Below are 16,407 nucleotides of genomic sequence, written 5' to 3'. Positions count from 1 at the left end.
TGCAACCAGGTGCAACCAGGGACAGGTGAGGGCTGCAATCAGGGACAGGTGAGGGCTGTAATCAGGGACAGGTGAGGGCTGCAATCAGGGACAGGTGAGGGCTGTAATCAGGGACAGGTGAGGGCTGCAATCAGGGACAGGTGAGGGCTGCAACCAAGGACAGGTGAGGGCTGCAACCAGGGACAGGTGAGGGCTGCAATCAGGGACAGGTGAGGGCTGCAATCAGGGACAGGTGAGGGCTGCAACCAGGGACAGGTGAGGGCTGCAATCAGGGACAGGTGAGGGCTGCAACCAGGGACAGGTGAGGGCTGCAACCAGGGACAGGTGAGGGCTGCAACCAGGGACAGTTGAGGGGTGCAACCAGGGACAGGTGAAGGGTGCAACCAGGGACATGTGAGATGTGCAACCAGGGACAGGTGAGGGGTGCAACCAGGGACAGGTGAGGTGTGCAACCAGGGACATGTGAGATGTGCAACCAGGGACATGTGAGATGTGCAATCAGGGACAGATGAGGGCTGCAACCAGGGACAGATGAGGGCTGCAACCAGGGACAGGTGAGGTGTGCAACCAGGGACATGTGAGATGTGCAATCAGGGACAGATGAGGGCTGCAACCAGGGACAGATGAGGGCTGCAACCAGGGACAGGTGAGGTGTGCAACCAGGGACATGTGAGATGTGCAATCAGGGACAGATGAGGGCTGCAACCAGGGACAGATGAGGGCTGCAACCAGGGACAGGTGAGGTGTGCAACCAGGGACATGTGAGATGTGCAATCAGGGACAGATGAGGGCTGCAACCAGGGACAGGTGAGGGCTGCAATTAGGGACAGGTGAGGGGTGCAACCAGGGACATGTGAGATGTGCAACCAGGGACAGGTGAGGGCTGCAATTTGGGACAGGTGAGGGCTGCAAACAGGGACAGATGAGGGCTGCAACCAGGGACAGGTGAGGGGAAGGAGACATGCAGGAAATGAGAGATCAAAAAAGAGGTTTGAACTCACTCAGGCTGTGCTGGTAGTTATCAACAGGAGATCCTTCATCATCATCATCATCATCATCATCATCATCGTCATCATCATCATCATGGTTGATCATCTTCATCTTTGACCTCAACTTTCCTGGAACTGTTCCATACTTCTGCTGCTCCATGGGGACCTTCTGACAGAACCAATTATCATTATGTTGCTAAACATGGCAAGTATTACCCTACACATCCTGTGTGTGTGTGTGTGTGCGTGCGTGTGTGTGTGTGTGTGTGTGTGTGTGTGTGTGTGTGTTTATGTAAGACACAGCGTGGAAGTCAATGTGACCGTGAAGAAACAACGCTGAGAGGAAGACGGTGATGCTAAACACTTCTGACAACCTGCACACACACACACACACTCACACACACACACACATTATGTGTGTGTGTGTGTGTGAGTGTGTGTGTGTGTGTGTGTGACACAGTCAACCCAGTTGAAGCCTATCATCAAGACAAGCAAGTAAGTGAAAGATATTCATATGAGCAATGATACACAGCATTGGGCCTTTTCTCCATAAAGCAGAGTGTTGTTGTTGTTGTTGTTGTTGTTGTTGTTGTTGTTGTTGTTGGGGGACAGCGTGGCGCGGTTGGGAGAGGGGCCGTGCCAGCAACCTGAGGGTTCCTGGTTCGATCCCCACCTTCGAGCAACCTAGGCCAACTCTCTCCTTTGAGTCACACATTAAGAGTGTTACTAAAACAACTCTCTCCTTTGAGTCACACATTAAGAGTGTTACTAAAACAACTCTCTCCTTTGAGTCACACATTAAGAGTGTTACTAAAACAACTCTCTCCTTTGAGTCACACATTAAGAGTGTTACTAAAACAACTCTCTCCTTTGAGTCACACATTAAGAGTGTTACTGAAACAACTCTCTCCTTTGAGTCACACATTAAGAGTGTTACTAAAACAACTCTCTCCTTTGAGTCACACATTAAGAGTGTTACTAAAACAACTCTCTCCTTTGAGTCACACATTAAGAGTGTTACTAAAACAACTCTCTCCTTTGAGTCACACATTAAGAGTGTTACTAAAACAACTCTCTCCTTTGAGTCACACATTAAGAGTGTTACTGAAACAACTCTCTCCTTTGAGTCACACATTAAGAGTGTTACTGAAACAACTCTCTCCTTTGAGTCACACATTAAGAGTGTTACTAAAACAACTCTCTCCTTTGAGTCACACATTAAGAGTGTTACTAAAACAACTCTCTCCTTTGAGTCACACATTAAGAGTGTTTCTAAAACAACTCTCTCCTTTGAGTCACACATTAAGAGTGTTACTAAAACAACTCTCTCCTTTGAGTCACACATTAAGAGTGTTACTAAAACAACTCTCTCCTTTGAGTCACACATTAAGAGTGTTACTAAAACAACTCTCTCCTTTGAGTCACACATTAAGAGTGTTACTAAAACAACTCTCTCCTTTGAGTCACACATTAAGAGTGTTACTAAAACAACTCTCTCCTTTGAGTCACACATTAAGAGTGTTACTAAAACAACTCTCTCCTTTGAGTCACACATTAAGAGTGTTACTAAAACAACTCTCTCCTTTGAGTCACACATTAAGAGTGTTACTAAAACAACTCTCTCCTTTGAGTCACACATTAAGAGTGTTACTAAAACAACTCTCTCCTTTGAGTCACACATTAAGAGTGTTACTAAAACAACTCTCTCCTTTGAGTCACACATTAAGAGTGTTACTAAAACAACTCTCTCCTTTGAGTCACACATTAAGAGTGTTACTAAAACAACTCTCTCCTTTGAGTCACACATTAAGAGTGTTACTAAAACAACTCTCTCCTTTGAGTCACACATTAAGAGTGTTACTAAAACAACTCTCTCCTTTGAGTCACACATTAAGAGTGTTACTAAAACAACTCTCTCCTTTGAGTCACACATTAAGAGTGTTACTAAAACAACTCTCTCCTTTGAGTCACACATTAAGAGTGTTACTAAAACAACTCTCTCCTTTGAGTCACACATTAAGAGTGTTACTAAAACAACTCTCTCCTTTGAGTCACACATTAAGAGTGTTACTAAAACAACTCTCTCCTTTGAGTCACACATTAAGAGTGTTACTAAAACGGCCTTCTTTCATCTCCGTAACATCGCTAAAATGCGTTCTATTTCATCCACTAGCGACGCTGAGATCATTATTCATGCGTTCGTTACGTCTCGTCTCGACTACTGTAACGTATTATTTTGGGGTCTCCCTATGTCTAGCATTAAAAAATTACAGTTGGTACAAAATGTGGCTGCTCGACTTTTGACAAGAACAAGAAAGTTTGATCATATTACGCCTATACTGTATATACCTTTATATACATATATACATATATATATACCTATACTGGCTCACCTGCACTGGCTTCCTGTGCACTCAAGATGCGACTTTAAGGTTTTACTACTTACGTATAAAATACTACACGGTCTAGCTCCGTCCTATCTTGTCGATTGCATTGTACCATATGTCCCGGCAAGAAATCTGCGTTCAAAGAACTCCGGCTTATTAGTGATTCCCAGAGCCCAAAAAAAGTCTGCGGGCTATAGAGCGTTTTCTATTGGGGCTCCAGTACTATGGAATGTTCTAGCAGTAACAGTTAGAGATGCTACCTCAGTAGAAGCATTTAAGTCCCATCTCGGTGACTGCTCGCTGACTGCTCGCTGTTTCGAAAAAGCTAAGTATCGTTCTATTTGTGTGCTTTTAAATTGTTCTGCAGCTTTCTTTATTACTTTCTCAACATATTTAGTAGTACTATTTAACTTGCAAATCACCCGATCTCTGTCTCTCCACCCCTCCCGCAGTTAGCTGCTAAGCTAACGAAGCTAGCGCGGAGAAAGGCGTCGCCGGGCGCCGGTCAGAAAGAGTCTACTCCTGCACACCGTGACCAGGACTTCTCGGAAGACAGCAGGAACTTCACTCGGTGACAGAAAACACCGTGAGTATGGCTTCCTGCGCGTCTTGCACCTTACTCACGGAGAGGCTGGCTCTGCTAGAGGGCCGTGTCCGCCAGTTAGAGCAGAGTAATCTCGTAACTTTAGATGTTGCGGACACATCTGCTAGCGTTAGCTGTAGCGAGCTAACTAGCCCAGCCTGTAACAGTCCTAAGCGACCTACAAGCTACGGTGTACCGGTTGAGACGCATAATAGATTTAGCTCTTTAGCTAGTCCTACACCCCAGTCTACCGGGCACCACACCTTAGTCATAGGGGACTCCATCACCCGAAACATAAAGCTTAGCAAACCAGCCACAATTAAGTGCATCCCGGGGGCCCGAGCACCTGACATAGAGGCTAATCTTAGGGAGCTAACTCGCAACAGGCCTAGTAAACACGTACGACAGGCTAATCGCACCACTAGTTATGCGAATATAGTTGTACACGTTGGCTCCAATGACACTAGAATGAGACAGTCAGAGATTACAAAGAGAAACATAGCCAGGACTTGTGATCTCGCTAGAAAGATGTCCAGGCATCGAGTAATTGTCTCTGGCCCCCTGCCTGCGAGAGGCAATGATGAGAGATATAGCAGATTAGTCTCGCTTAACAAGTGGCTGGCTAGCTTCTGTAGACAACAGGGACTAACGTTTATTGATAATTGGCCCTCTTTCTGGGGCAAACCAGGCTTGCTGATGAGGGACGGCCTTCACCCTAACCAGGAAGGCGCCATCATCCTGTCTAAGAATATAGACTACTGTTTAAGTCACATTTGACTAACTACACTAGAGCAAGCCCGGTCACAGGCAATTACAGAGCCTGCTAGTCCGGGTGAGGAGTCAGTTAAGCTAGAACTAGCCAGCGCCAGGCTGGATAATTCCTGTACGCATAGCAATTTTCTTAGAATAACACACAACTCACATAATGTGTTTTCTGTTGTGAATGTGTCCGGGGTAGATATGCATTCTACTGAGGTGGCAAATCATGATGCGTTCAGTCGATCGAGGCATCAAGCAAACAATCTGAAAATTCCCGTCGTATCAATTCCTAGATATGGTCGAAACTATTTAAAGTGCACTACGTATAATAAACGCAACATTATTAATATTTCTACTACGGATAATTTAAACAAAAACTCGTCAAAACAGCCCAATACTTATAATATGGGCTTTTTAAACATAAGATCATTGTCTCCCAAAACGTTATTAGTTAATGAGGTCATTAGAGACAACAATCTTAACGTCATTGGTCTTAGCGAAACCTGGCTCAAACCAGACGAATTTTTTGCGCTAAATGAGGCATCTCCTCCTAACTATACGAATGCGCATATTGCCCGTCCCCTTAAAAGGGGTGGGGGGGTCGCACTAATATACAATGAAAACTTTAACCTTACCCCTAACCTAAATAATAAATACAAATCGTTTGAGGTGCTTACTATGAGGTCTGTCGCACCGCTGCCTCTCGATATGGCTGTTATCTACCGCCCCCCAGGGCCCTACTCGGACTTTATTAATGAATTCTCAGAGTTCGTTGCTGATCTAGTGACGCACGCAGACAATATAATCATAATGGGGGACTTTAATATCCATATGAATACCCCATCAGACCCTCAGTGCGTGGCGCTCCAGACTATAATTGATAGCTGTGGTCTTACACAAATAATAAATGAACCTACGCATCGCAACGGCAATACGATAGATCTAGTGCTGGTCAGGGGTGTCACCACCTCCAAAGTTATGGTACTCCCGTATACTAAAGTAATGTCCGATCATTACCTTATAAAATTCGAAGTTCTGACTCATTGTCAACAAACTAATAATAATAATAACTGCTATAGCAGCCGCAACATTAATGCCGCCACAACGATGACTCTTGCTGACCTACTGCCTTCGGTAATGGCACCATTCCCAAATTATGTCGGCTCTATTGATAACCTCACTAACAACTTTGACAATGCCCTGCGCAAAACCATTGATAGTATAGCACCGCTAAAACAAAAAAGGGCCCCTAAAAGGCGCACCCCATGGTTTACAGAGGAAACCAGAGCTCATAAATTATCATGTAGAAAGTTGGAACGCAAATGGCGCGCGACCAAGCTTGAGGTTTTCCATCAAGCATGGAGTGATAGTTTAATATCGTATAAACGCATGCTTACCTTAGCTAAAGCTAAATATTACTCAAATCTCATCCGCCTCAACAAAAACGACCCTAAATTTTTGTTTAGTACAGTAGCATCGCTAACCCAACAAGGGACTCCTCCCAATAGCTCCACCCACTCGGCAGATGACTTTATGAATTTCTTTAATAAGAAAATTGAACTCATTAGAAAGGAGATTAAAGACAACGCATCCCAGCTACAACTGGGTTCTATGAACACAGATACAACTGTATCTACGACGGATACTGCAATACAAAATAGTCTCTCTCTTTTTGATGAAATAACATTAGAGGAACTATTACAGCGTGTAAGTGGGATAAAACAAACAACATGTTTACTTGACCCACTTCCTGGGAAACTTATCAAGGAGCTTTTTGTATTATTAGGTCCATCAGTGCTAAATATTATAAACTTATCACTTTCCTCTGGCACTGTTCCCCTAGCATTCAAGAAAGCGGTTATTCATCCTCTGCTCAAAAGACCTAACCTTGATCCTGACCTCATGGTAAACTACCGACCGGTGTCCCACCTTCCCTTTATTTCCAAAATCCTCGAAAAAATTGTCGCACAGCAGCTAAATGAACACTTAGTGTCTAACAATCTCTGTGAACCTTTTCAATCCGGTTTCAGGGCAAATCACTCTACGGAGACAGCCCTCGCAAAAATGACTAATGATCTACTGCTAACCATGGATTCTGATGCGTCATCTATGTTGCTGCTTCTTGATCTTAGCGCTGCTTTCGATACCGTCGATCATAATATTTTATTAGAGCGTATCAAAACATGTATTGGTATGTCAGACTTAGCTTTGTCGTGGTTTAACTCTTATCTTACTGACAGGATGCAATGCGTCTCCCATAATAATGTGACCTCGGACTATGTTAAGGTAACGTGCGGAGTTCCTCAGGGTTCGGTTCTTGGCCCTGCACTCTTTAGTATCTACATGCTGCCGCTAGGCGACATCATACGCAAATACGGTGTTAGCTTTCATTGTTATGCTGATGACACCCAACTCTACATGCCCCTAAAGCTGACCAACACGCCGGATTGTAGTCAGCTGGAGGCGTGTCTTAATGAAATTAAACAATGGATGTCCGCTAACTTCTTGCAACTCAACGCCAAGAAAACGGAAATGCTGATTATCGGTCCTGCTAAACACCGACATTTATTTAATAATACCACCTTAACATTTGACAACCAAACAATTACACAAGGCGAATCAGTAAAGAATCTGGGTATTATCTTCCACCCAACTCTCTCCTTTGAGTCACACATTAAGAGTGTTACTAAAACGGCCTTCTTTCATCTCCGTAATATCGCTAAAATTCGTTCTATTTTATCCACTAGCGACGCTGAGATCATTATTCATGCGTTCGTTACGTCTCGTCTCGACTACTGTAACGTATTATTTTGGGGTCTCCCTATGTCTAGCATTAAAAAATTACAGTTGGTACAAAATGCGGCTGCTAGACTTTTGACAAGAACAAGAAAGTTTGATCATATTACGCCTATACTGTATATAACTTTATATACATATATACATATATATATACCTATACTGGCTCACCTGCACTGGCTTCCTGTGCACTTAAGATGTGACTTTAAGGTTTTACTACTTACGTATAAAATACTACACGGTCTAGCTCCGTCCTATCTTGTCGATTGCATTGTACCATATGTCCCGGCAAGAAATCTGCGTTCAAAGAACTCCGGCTTATTAGTGATTCCCAGAGCCCAAAAAAAGTCTGCGGGCTATAGAGCGTTTTCTATTCGGGCTCCAGTACTATGGAATGTTCTAGCAGTAACAATTAGAGATGCTACCTCAGTAGAAACATTTAAGTCCCATCTTAAAACTCATTTGTATACTCTAGCCTTTAAATAGCCCCCCTGTTAGACCAGTTGATCTGCCGTTTCTTTTCTTTTCTCCTCTGCTCCCCTTTTCCTTGAGGGGGGGGGGGCACAGGTCCGGTGGCCATGGATGAAGTGCTGGCTGTCCAGAGTCGGGACCCGGGGTGGACCGCTCGCCTGTGCATCGGCTGGGAACATCTCTGCGCTGCTGACCCGTCTCCGCTCGGGATGGTGTCCTGCTGGCCCCACTATGGACTGGACTCTTACTATTATGTTGGATCCACTATGGACTGGACTCTCACAATATTATGTCAGACCCACTCGACATCCATTGCTTTCGGTCTCCCCTAGAGGGGGGGGGTTACCCACATATGCGGTCCTCTCCAAGGTTTCTCATAGTCATTCACATCGACGTCCCACTGGGGTGAGTTTTTCCTTGCCCGTATGTGGGCTTTGTACCGAGGATGTCGTTGTGGCTTGTGCAGCCCTTTGAGACACTTGTGATTTAGGGCTATATAAATAAACATTGATTGATTGATTGATTAAAACTCATTTGTATACTCTAGCCTTTAAATAGCCCCCCTGTTAGACCAGTTGATCTGCCGTTTCTTTTCTTTTCTCCTCTGCTCCCCCCTATCCCTTGTGGAGGGGGGGGGGCACAGGTCTGGTGTCCATGGATGGGGTGCTGGCTGTCCAGAGTCGGGACCCGGGGTGGACCGCTCGCCTGTGCATCGGCTGGGAACATCTCTACGCTGCTGACCCGTCTCCGCTCGGGATGGTGTCCTGCTGGCCCCACTATGGACTGGACTCTTACTATTATGTTAGATCCACTATGGACTGGACTCTCACTATTATGTTAGATCCACTATGGACTGGACTCTCACACTATTATGTTGGATCCACTATGGACTGGACTCTCACTATTATGTTAGATCCACTATGGACTGGACTCTCACTATTATGTTAGATCCACTATGGACTGGACTCTCACACTATTATGTTAGATCCACTATGGACTGGACTCTCACTATTATGTTAGATCCACTATGGACTGGACTCTTACTATTATGTTAGATCCACTATGGACTGGACTCTCACTATTATGTTAGATCCACTATGGACTGGACTCTCACTATTATGTTAGATCCACTATGGACTGGACTCTCACTATTATGTTAGATCCACTATGGACTGGACTCTTACTATTATGTTAGATCCACTATGGACTGGACTCTCACTATTATGTTAGATCCACTATGGACTGGACTCTCACACTATTATGTTAGATCCACTATGGACTGGACTCTCACTATTATGTTAGATCCACTATGGACTGGACTCTCACACTATTATGTTAGATCCACTATGGACTGGACTCTCACTATTATGTTAGATCCACTATGGACTGGACTCTCACTATTATGTTAGATCCACTATGGACTGGACTCTCACAATATTATGTCAGACCCACTCGACATCCATTGCTTTCGGTCTCCCCTAGAGGGGGGGGGGGTTACCCACATATGCGATCCTCTCCAAGGTTTCTCATAGTCATTCACATCGACGTCCCACTGGGGTGAGTTTTTCCTTGCCCTTATGTGGGCTCTGTACCGAGGATGTCGTTGTGGCTTGTGCAGCCCTTTGAGACACTTGTGATTTAGGGCTATATAAATAAACATTGATTGATTGATTGATAATCCTTGTCTCCATGGCGACAAATCAAGTAAGTTTCTTACAAGTAACATTATCACTGCAGGACGAGGAATAGCTAAACATGCTTCACTACACACCGTAGGAGGATACAATAACTCATCGACATCACCGCTAACAAAAGCTAACACTCCTCGATGTAAACAAACACCTGACATCCACTGTAATGATACCAAGTAAAAGAGGGTATCTAGTCGATACTACAATGATTACATTGATATTTTCTAAAGTGACAAAATCTTTTTTCCTTTTTTTAAAATGTATATGATTTTTATAAAGTCAGTAAATATGTCCCTGGACACATGAGGACTTTGACTATGATCCTGTAACTACTTGGTATCAAATCGATAACTACATTTGTGGTATCATTTTTCTAAGACAGCAATCACCTTGAATCGTTCCAAAAAATGTTTCATGCTGTTGTAGTTTGCATACAAGCTTCTGCTGTTGAAATGATCAGTTGAACATGTATTTTGATATATTGATCCTCATCATTCCTGATGTGGGAAAACAATGCATCAGGATCAATATTCATATCTCATTCTACATCTTTATGGTTCATATTGCAAAAGGTTTTCAGTTACATATATTGTTGACCAATTGATAAGTTGATATAATTAGTAGCGCAAGAATAGTCATTTTAAAAACTAGACTATTGATAGTCTCTGGTTGAACTTTTGGGGATGGAGGAGGCTGCTAGAATATTCCACTTTTGCTTTCTATTATTCTCTATAAATGTATTTTATATGCATATTTTTGGCTGTCTGGAGCGGAATCATTGGATTTTTGATGAGTTCTTAGGGGAAAAATTGCTTGGATTTTGGTATGATTATTATTTTTGTCAGACCAATTCAAACAGATTACTCACAAAAAACGAGGTACCACTGTATTGTATTGTGTTAGTATTATTATTATTATGTTAGTGTGTTATGCCATGCAGCAGACCAGTACCTCTCCTTCTATGTATGTATGTATGTATGTATGTATTGTGTTATTGTGTTATTGTGTTATTGTGTTATGCCATGCAGCAGACCAGTACCTCTCCTGCTTCGTCTGATTCATTTTCATCTGGCAGGATGTCTACAGGCTAAAGCACAAACACACACATGCACATGCATGCGCACACACACATGCATGCACACACACACATGCACACACACACACATGCACACACACACACATGCGGAGACAAATGAGAGTCAGCATGTTAAAAATGATGATAGAAGTGAGGTAGATGAGTAGATCAAGGTGATGCGTTGGATGACATAAGAGGGAAATGAAAGTGATTATATTCTCAGGTCATTGAATTGATTACAAACAAATTCTTCAAATTGTCTTAGAAGACGTTCCACGGAAGACTAAGTAGGACGCATAGATCTGTCCTATCTAGTCTGTGAGCCACAAGGTCTGCTTGCTTTCAATGACTCTGACAAGCTGCAGGAATGAGAGTGAGAACCTTCTGTAAAGATCTGCTCTGCAACTCCTCAAGACTGCTGGACTGCATCCTGCGCTGATGCCTGCAAGCAAACAGGACTGTGACCACGGACTATCACCTCTGTGCCAAGGTGTGAAGGCGAGTGCTTACCACGACCCCTGGGAGAAGATGCTTTCTCTGGTAGCAAGTATTGATGTGTCCACTGACTTCTGGAAACTAGAAGAACAGTTGGAATCTTTAAGTAGTACTCTTCTTTTCTAGTCTAGGGACACCTGATGGAAATATAACGTCTGACATATTTACATATCAGGTACATTTTCAATCATATGTACGCTACCTATTTGAAAAAAATTGCTTCTGTGTTTTTGCAATACCTTGAGTCCACGTCTCTCTGGGAAGGCGATGAGTATAACGTAAGTGGAGAAGATCCTCTAGATGACAACTACAAATAAAACAAAGTTATAAAGTGTCCCACCTTACAAGTTTTTGGGTTTTTTTTACGTAAAAGTTGCCAGCAACAATCTGCTTTATGAACCTCCCCACCGCTAGTTAGCATAGCCAATGTAACAGTGAATGATGCACTTTAGAGGGACATGTTATGTTACCTGTGATTGGAGGAAGTCAGACTGTGTGATCAATCTGATGTTTCCATTCAGCTCCTCTTCACTGCTCGCTGGTGTGAGGAAGTTGTGTTTATTACATTGGATGAAGTTGTGTTTATTACATTGGATGAAGTTGTGTTGATTACATTGGATGAAGTTGTGTTTATTACATTGGATGAAGTTGTGTTTATTACATTGGATGAAGTTGTGTTCATTACATTGGATGAAGTTGTGTTCATTACATTGGATGAAGTTGTGTTTATTACATTGGATGAAGTTGTGTTTATTACATTGGATGAAGTTGTGTTTATTACATTGGATGAAGTTGTGTTTATTACATTGGATGAAGTTGTGTTTATTACATTGGATGAAGTTGTGTTCATTACATTGGATGAAGTTGTGTTCATTACATTGGATGAAGTTGTGTTTATTACATTGGATGAAGTTGTGTTCATTACATTGGATGAAGTTGTGTTTATTACATTGGATGAAGTTGTGTTCATTACATTGGATGAAGTTGTGTTCATTACATTGAATGAAGTTGTGTTTATTGTCTTGTAATCAACACAAGACAATAAATTGCAGGGACTTCTTACCGTGTGTGAGCATCATGAGCTCATTAATCTTCCTGTATTGGCCCAGGAGATTTGTCAGCTCTTCTATACGACGACTCTGATCATCATCAGCGGACGTTTGTCAGTCAAATGGATTTGATCTTTTAAAACATTTCTTTACTCACCTTGTCATCATTGGAAGCTAGAAGAGACTCCATCCCCACCTTCAGTCTCTGGTATTCCTGGTCTGCAAACAAGAATATGCTAACATTACTGTAATATAAGAATATGCTAACATTACTGTAATATGACATCTGATGGAAGACCACCATGCTAATATGCTAAAGAGCAACTACACAAATGACAAGAAGGATCAAGAAAACAGCAAACCACTTGCAGGATGGAGGTAGAAATACAAAATAAACCATGCACACACACACACCGACACACACACACACACACACACACACACACACACACACACACACACACACACACACACACACACACACACACACACACACACACACACACACACACTCACACACACACACACACATACACACACACACACACACACACACACACACACGCACACACACACACACACACACACACACACACACACAAACACACGGAGCACTCACTCATAGGTCCAGAACTCATACCCACTGTATTCTCTCCTCTCCTCATAACATAGATGCTGTTGACACACTCCAGTATGTATTTGCTGTACAATACCTCACAAAAGATAAAAATATTTGATGATATAATATAATTTCACTAAAAGTACAGTGGAACCTTCATTCACAAACTAAATGACACTAAAAGTACAGTGGAACCTTCATTCACAAACAAAATGACACTAAAAGTACAGTGGAACCTTCATTCACAAACAAAATGACACTAAAAGTACAGTGGAACCTTCATTCACAAACAAAATGACACTAAAAGTACAGTGGAACCTTCATTCACAAACAAAATTACACTAAAAGTACAGTGGAACCTTCATTCACAAACAAAATGACACTAAAAGTAGAGTGGAACCTTCATTCACAAACTAAATGACACTAAAAGTACAGTGGAACCTTCATTCACAAACTAAATGACACTAAAAGTACAGTGGAATCTTCATTCACAAACACAATTACACTAAAAGTACAGTGGAACCGTATTCACAAACTAAATGACACTAAAAGTACAGTGGAATCTTCATTCGCAAACAAAATGTCACTAAAAGTGCAGTGGAACCTTCATTCACAAACAAAATGACACTAAAAATACAGTGAAACCTTAATTCACAAACAAAGTGACACTAAAAGTACGGTGGAACCTTCATCACAAACAAAATGACACTAAAAGTACAGTGGAACCTTCATTCACAAACTAAATGACATTTAAAGTACAGTGGAACCTTCATTCACAAACAAAATGACACTAAAAGTACAGTGGAACCTTCATTGACAAACAAAATGACACTAAAAGTAGAGTGGAACCTTCATTCACAAACTAAATGACACTAAAAGTAGAGTGGAACCTTCATTCACAAACTAAATGACACTAAAAGTACAGTGAAACCTTCATTCACAAACAAAATTACACTAAAAGTACAGTGGAACCTTATTCACAAACTAAATGACACTAAAAGTACAGTGGAACCTTCATTCACAAACTAAATGACACTAAAAGTACTGTGGAACCTTCATTCACAAACTAAATGACACTAAAAGTAGAGTGGAACCTTCATTCACAAACAAAATGACACTAAAAGTACAGTTGAACCTTCATTCACAAACTAAATGACACTAGAATTACAGTGGAACCTTCATTCACAAACAAACTGACACTAAAAGTACAGTGGAACCTTCATTCACAAACAAAATGACACTAAAAGTACAGTGAAACCTTAATTCACAAACAAAATGACACTAAAAGTACAGTGGAACCTTCATTCACAAACAAAATGACACTAAAAGTAGAGTGGAACCTTCATTCACAAACTAAATGATACTAAAAGTACACTGGAACCTTCATTCACAAACAAAACCCCGTTTCCATATGAGTTGGGAAATTGTGTTAGATGTAAATATAAACGGAATACAATGATTTGCAAATCCTTTTCAAGCCATATTCAGTTGAATATGCTACAAAGACAACATATTTGATCTTCAAACTCATAAACACTTTTTTTTTTTGCAAATAATCATTAACTTTAGAATTTGATGTCAGCAACACGTGACAAAGAAGTTGTGAAAGGTGGCAATAAATACTGATAAAGTTGAGGAATGCTCATCAAACACTTATTTGGAACATCCCACAGGTGTGCAGGCTAATTGGGAACAGGTGGGTGCCATGATTGGGTATAAAAGTAGATTCCATGAAATGCTCAGTCATTCACAAACAAGGATGGGGCGAGGGTCACCACTTTGTCAACAAATGCCTGAGCAAATTGTTGAACAGTTTAAGAAAAACCTTTCTCAAGCAGCTATTGCAAGGAATTTAGGGATTTCACCATCTATGCTCCGTAATATCATCAAAGGGTTCAGAGAATCTGTAGAAATCACTGCACGTAAGCAGCTAAGCCCGTGACCTTCCATCCCTCAGGCTGTACTGCATCAACAAGCCACATCAGTGTGTAAAGGATATCACCACATGGGCTCAGGAACACTTCAGAAACCCACTGTCAGTAACTACAGTTGGTCGCTACATCTGTAAGTGCAAGTTAAAACTCTCCTATGCAAGGCGAAAACCGTTTATCAACAACACCCAGAAACGCCGTCGGCTTCGCTGGGCCCGAGCTCATCTAAGATGGACTGATACAAAGTGGAAAAGTGTTCTGTGGTCTGACGAGTCCACATTTCAAATTGTTTTTGGCCCCCCGGGTCAAAATAATTGTACGTACATGATAGTGTCTTCATAGTGTGCAGTTTGCTAAAACAGGACTTTTGTGGAGGCCAGATCAATTATTCATGTTTACATTGATCCTTGTGAGGAACTTGACCAACATTCTGCTTGGCCAACCATCTTGAAGAGCCAATCAAGTTGGTAGATAAAGGTTCCATCGTAGTCAGAGTACAGCTTGTGTACATTTACTAGTGATGGGTTGATGAGGCGTCATGAAGCGTTTGGACACATTGCAAAACTGTATTGATACTGTGTCGATACTGTGTCACTAAATACTGACATCTGCTGGACATTAAAAATCCCTACAGGCAACCTATGGACCGACTCAACTGACACTGATTTGATGCCCTAGTACAGGGGTCACCAACCTTTTTGAAACCAAAAACTACTTCTTGGGTACTGATTAATGCCAAGGGCTACCAGTTTGATACACACTTAAATAAATAAATATATTGTCATTTGTAAGTTACACGTAAGTGTGATTTAAACAAGAATAGCTAAATAAATACATTTATATATATATAAAAAAATGGGTATTTCTGTCTGTCATTCCGTCGTACATTTTTTTTTCCTTTTACGGAAGGTTTTTTGTAGCGAATAAATGATGAAAAAAACACTTAATTGAACGGTTTACAAGAGGAGAAAACACGAAAAAATTTAAAATAAAATTCAATTTCGACTCTTTAAAATTCTAAATTCAACCGACAAAAAGAAGAGAAAAACTAGCTTATTTGAATCTTTTTGAAAAAATTAAAAAAATAATTTATGGAACATCATTAGTAATTTTTCCTGATTAAGATACATTTTAGAATTTTGATGACATGTTTTAAATTGGTTAAAATCCAATCTGCACTTTGTTAGAATATTTAACAAATTGGACCAAGCTATATTTCTAACAAAGACAAATCAGTATTTCTTCTAGATTTTCCAGAACAAAAATTTTAAAAGAAATTCAAAATACTTTGAAATAAGATTTAAATTTGATTCTACAGATTTTCTAGATTTGCCAGAATAATTGTTTTGAATTTTAATCATAGTAAGTTTGAAGAAATATTTCACAAATATTCTTCGTCGAAAAACCAGAAGCTAAAATATTTATTATTCTTTACAATAAAAAAAAATAAAAAATTACTTGAACATTGATTTAAATTGTCAGGAAAGAAGAGGAAGAAATTTAAAAGGTAAAAAGGTATATTTGTTTAAAAATCCTAAAATCATTTTTAAGGTTGTATTTTT

The 16,407-nt window shown here is 41.1% G+C and overlaps 1 protein-coding gene across 14 annotated transcripts in view; it reads right to left on the bottom strand.

Moving 5' to 3' along the window:
* The window catches only part of LOC133590304 (liprin-beta-2-like), a 103,982-nt gene that overhangs the window by 11,815 nt on the left and 75,760 nt on the right, over positions 1 to 16,407 (bottom strand). For 11 of the 14 annotated variants that reach the window (XM_061942915.2, XM_072912894.1, XM_061942938.2 and 8 more), the window contains 8 exons: positions 12,453 to 12,514; positions 12,310 to 12,385; positions 11,717 to 11,784; positions 11,486 to 11,553; positions 11,262 to 11,327; positions 11,133 to 11,193; positions 10,716 to 10,763; positions 1,002 to 1,158 (listed from right to left, as the gene is read on the bottom strand). In XM_061942915.2, coding sequence (XP_061798899.1) covers positions 1,002 to 1,158; positions 10,716 to 10,763; positions 11,133 to 11,193; positions 11,262 to 11,327; positions 11,486 to 11,553; positions 11,717 to 11,784; positions 12,310 to 12,385; positions 12,453 to 12,514 — 606 coding nt within the window. The remainder of the gene's footprint in view (positions 1 to 1,001; positions 1,159 to 10,715; positions 10,764 to 11,132; positions 11,194 to 11,261; positions 11,328 to 11,485; positions 11,554 to 11,716; positions 11,785 to 12,309; positions 12,386 to 12,452; positions 12,515 to 16,407) is intronic. The other 3 variants (XM_061942930.2, XM_061942945.2, XM_061942953.2) reach the window with 3 other exon arrangements.

Source organism: Nerophis lumbriciformis, linkage group LG03, assembly GCF_033978685.3.
Source record: "Nerophis lumbriciformis linkage group LG03, RoL_Nlum_v2.1, whole genome shotgun sequence".
NCBI lineage: Eukaryota > Metazoa > Chordata > Actinopteri > Syngnathiformes > Syngnathidae > Nerophis > Nerophis lumbriciformis.
This window is presented reverse-complemented; position numbering and strand designations above follow the sequence as displayed.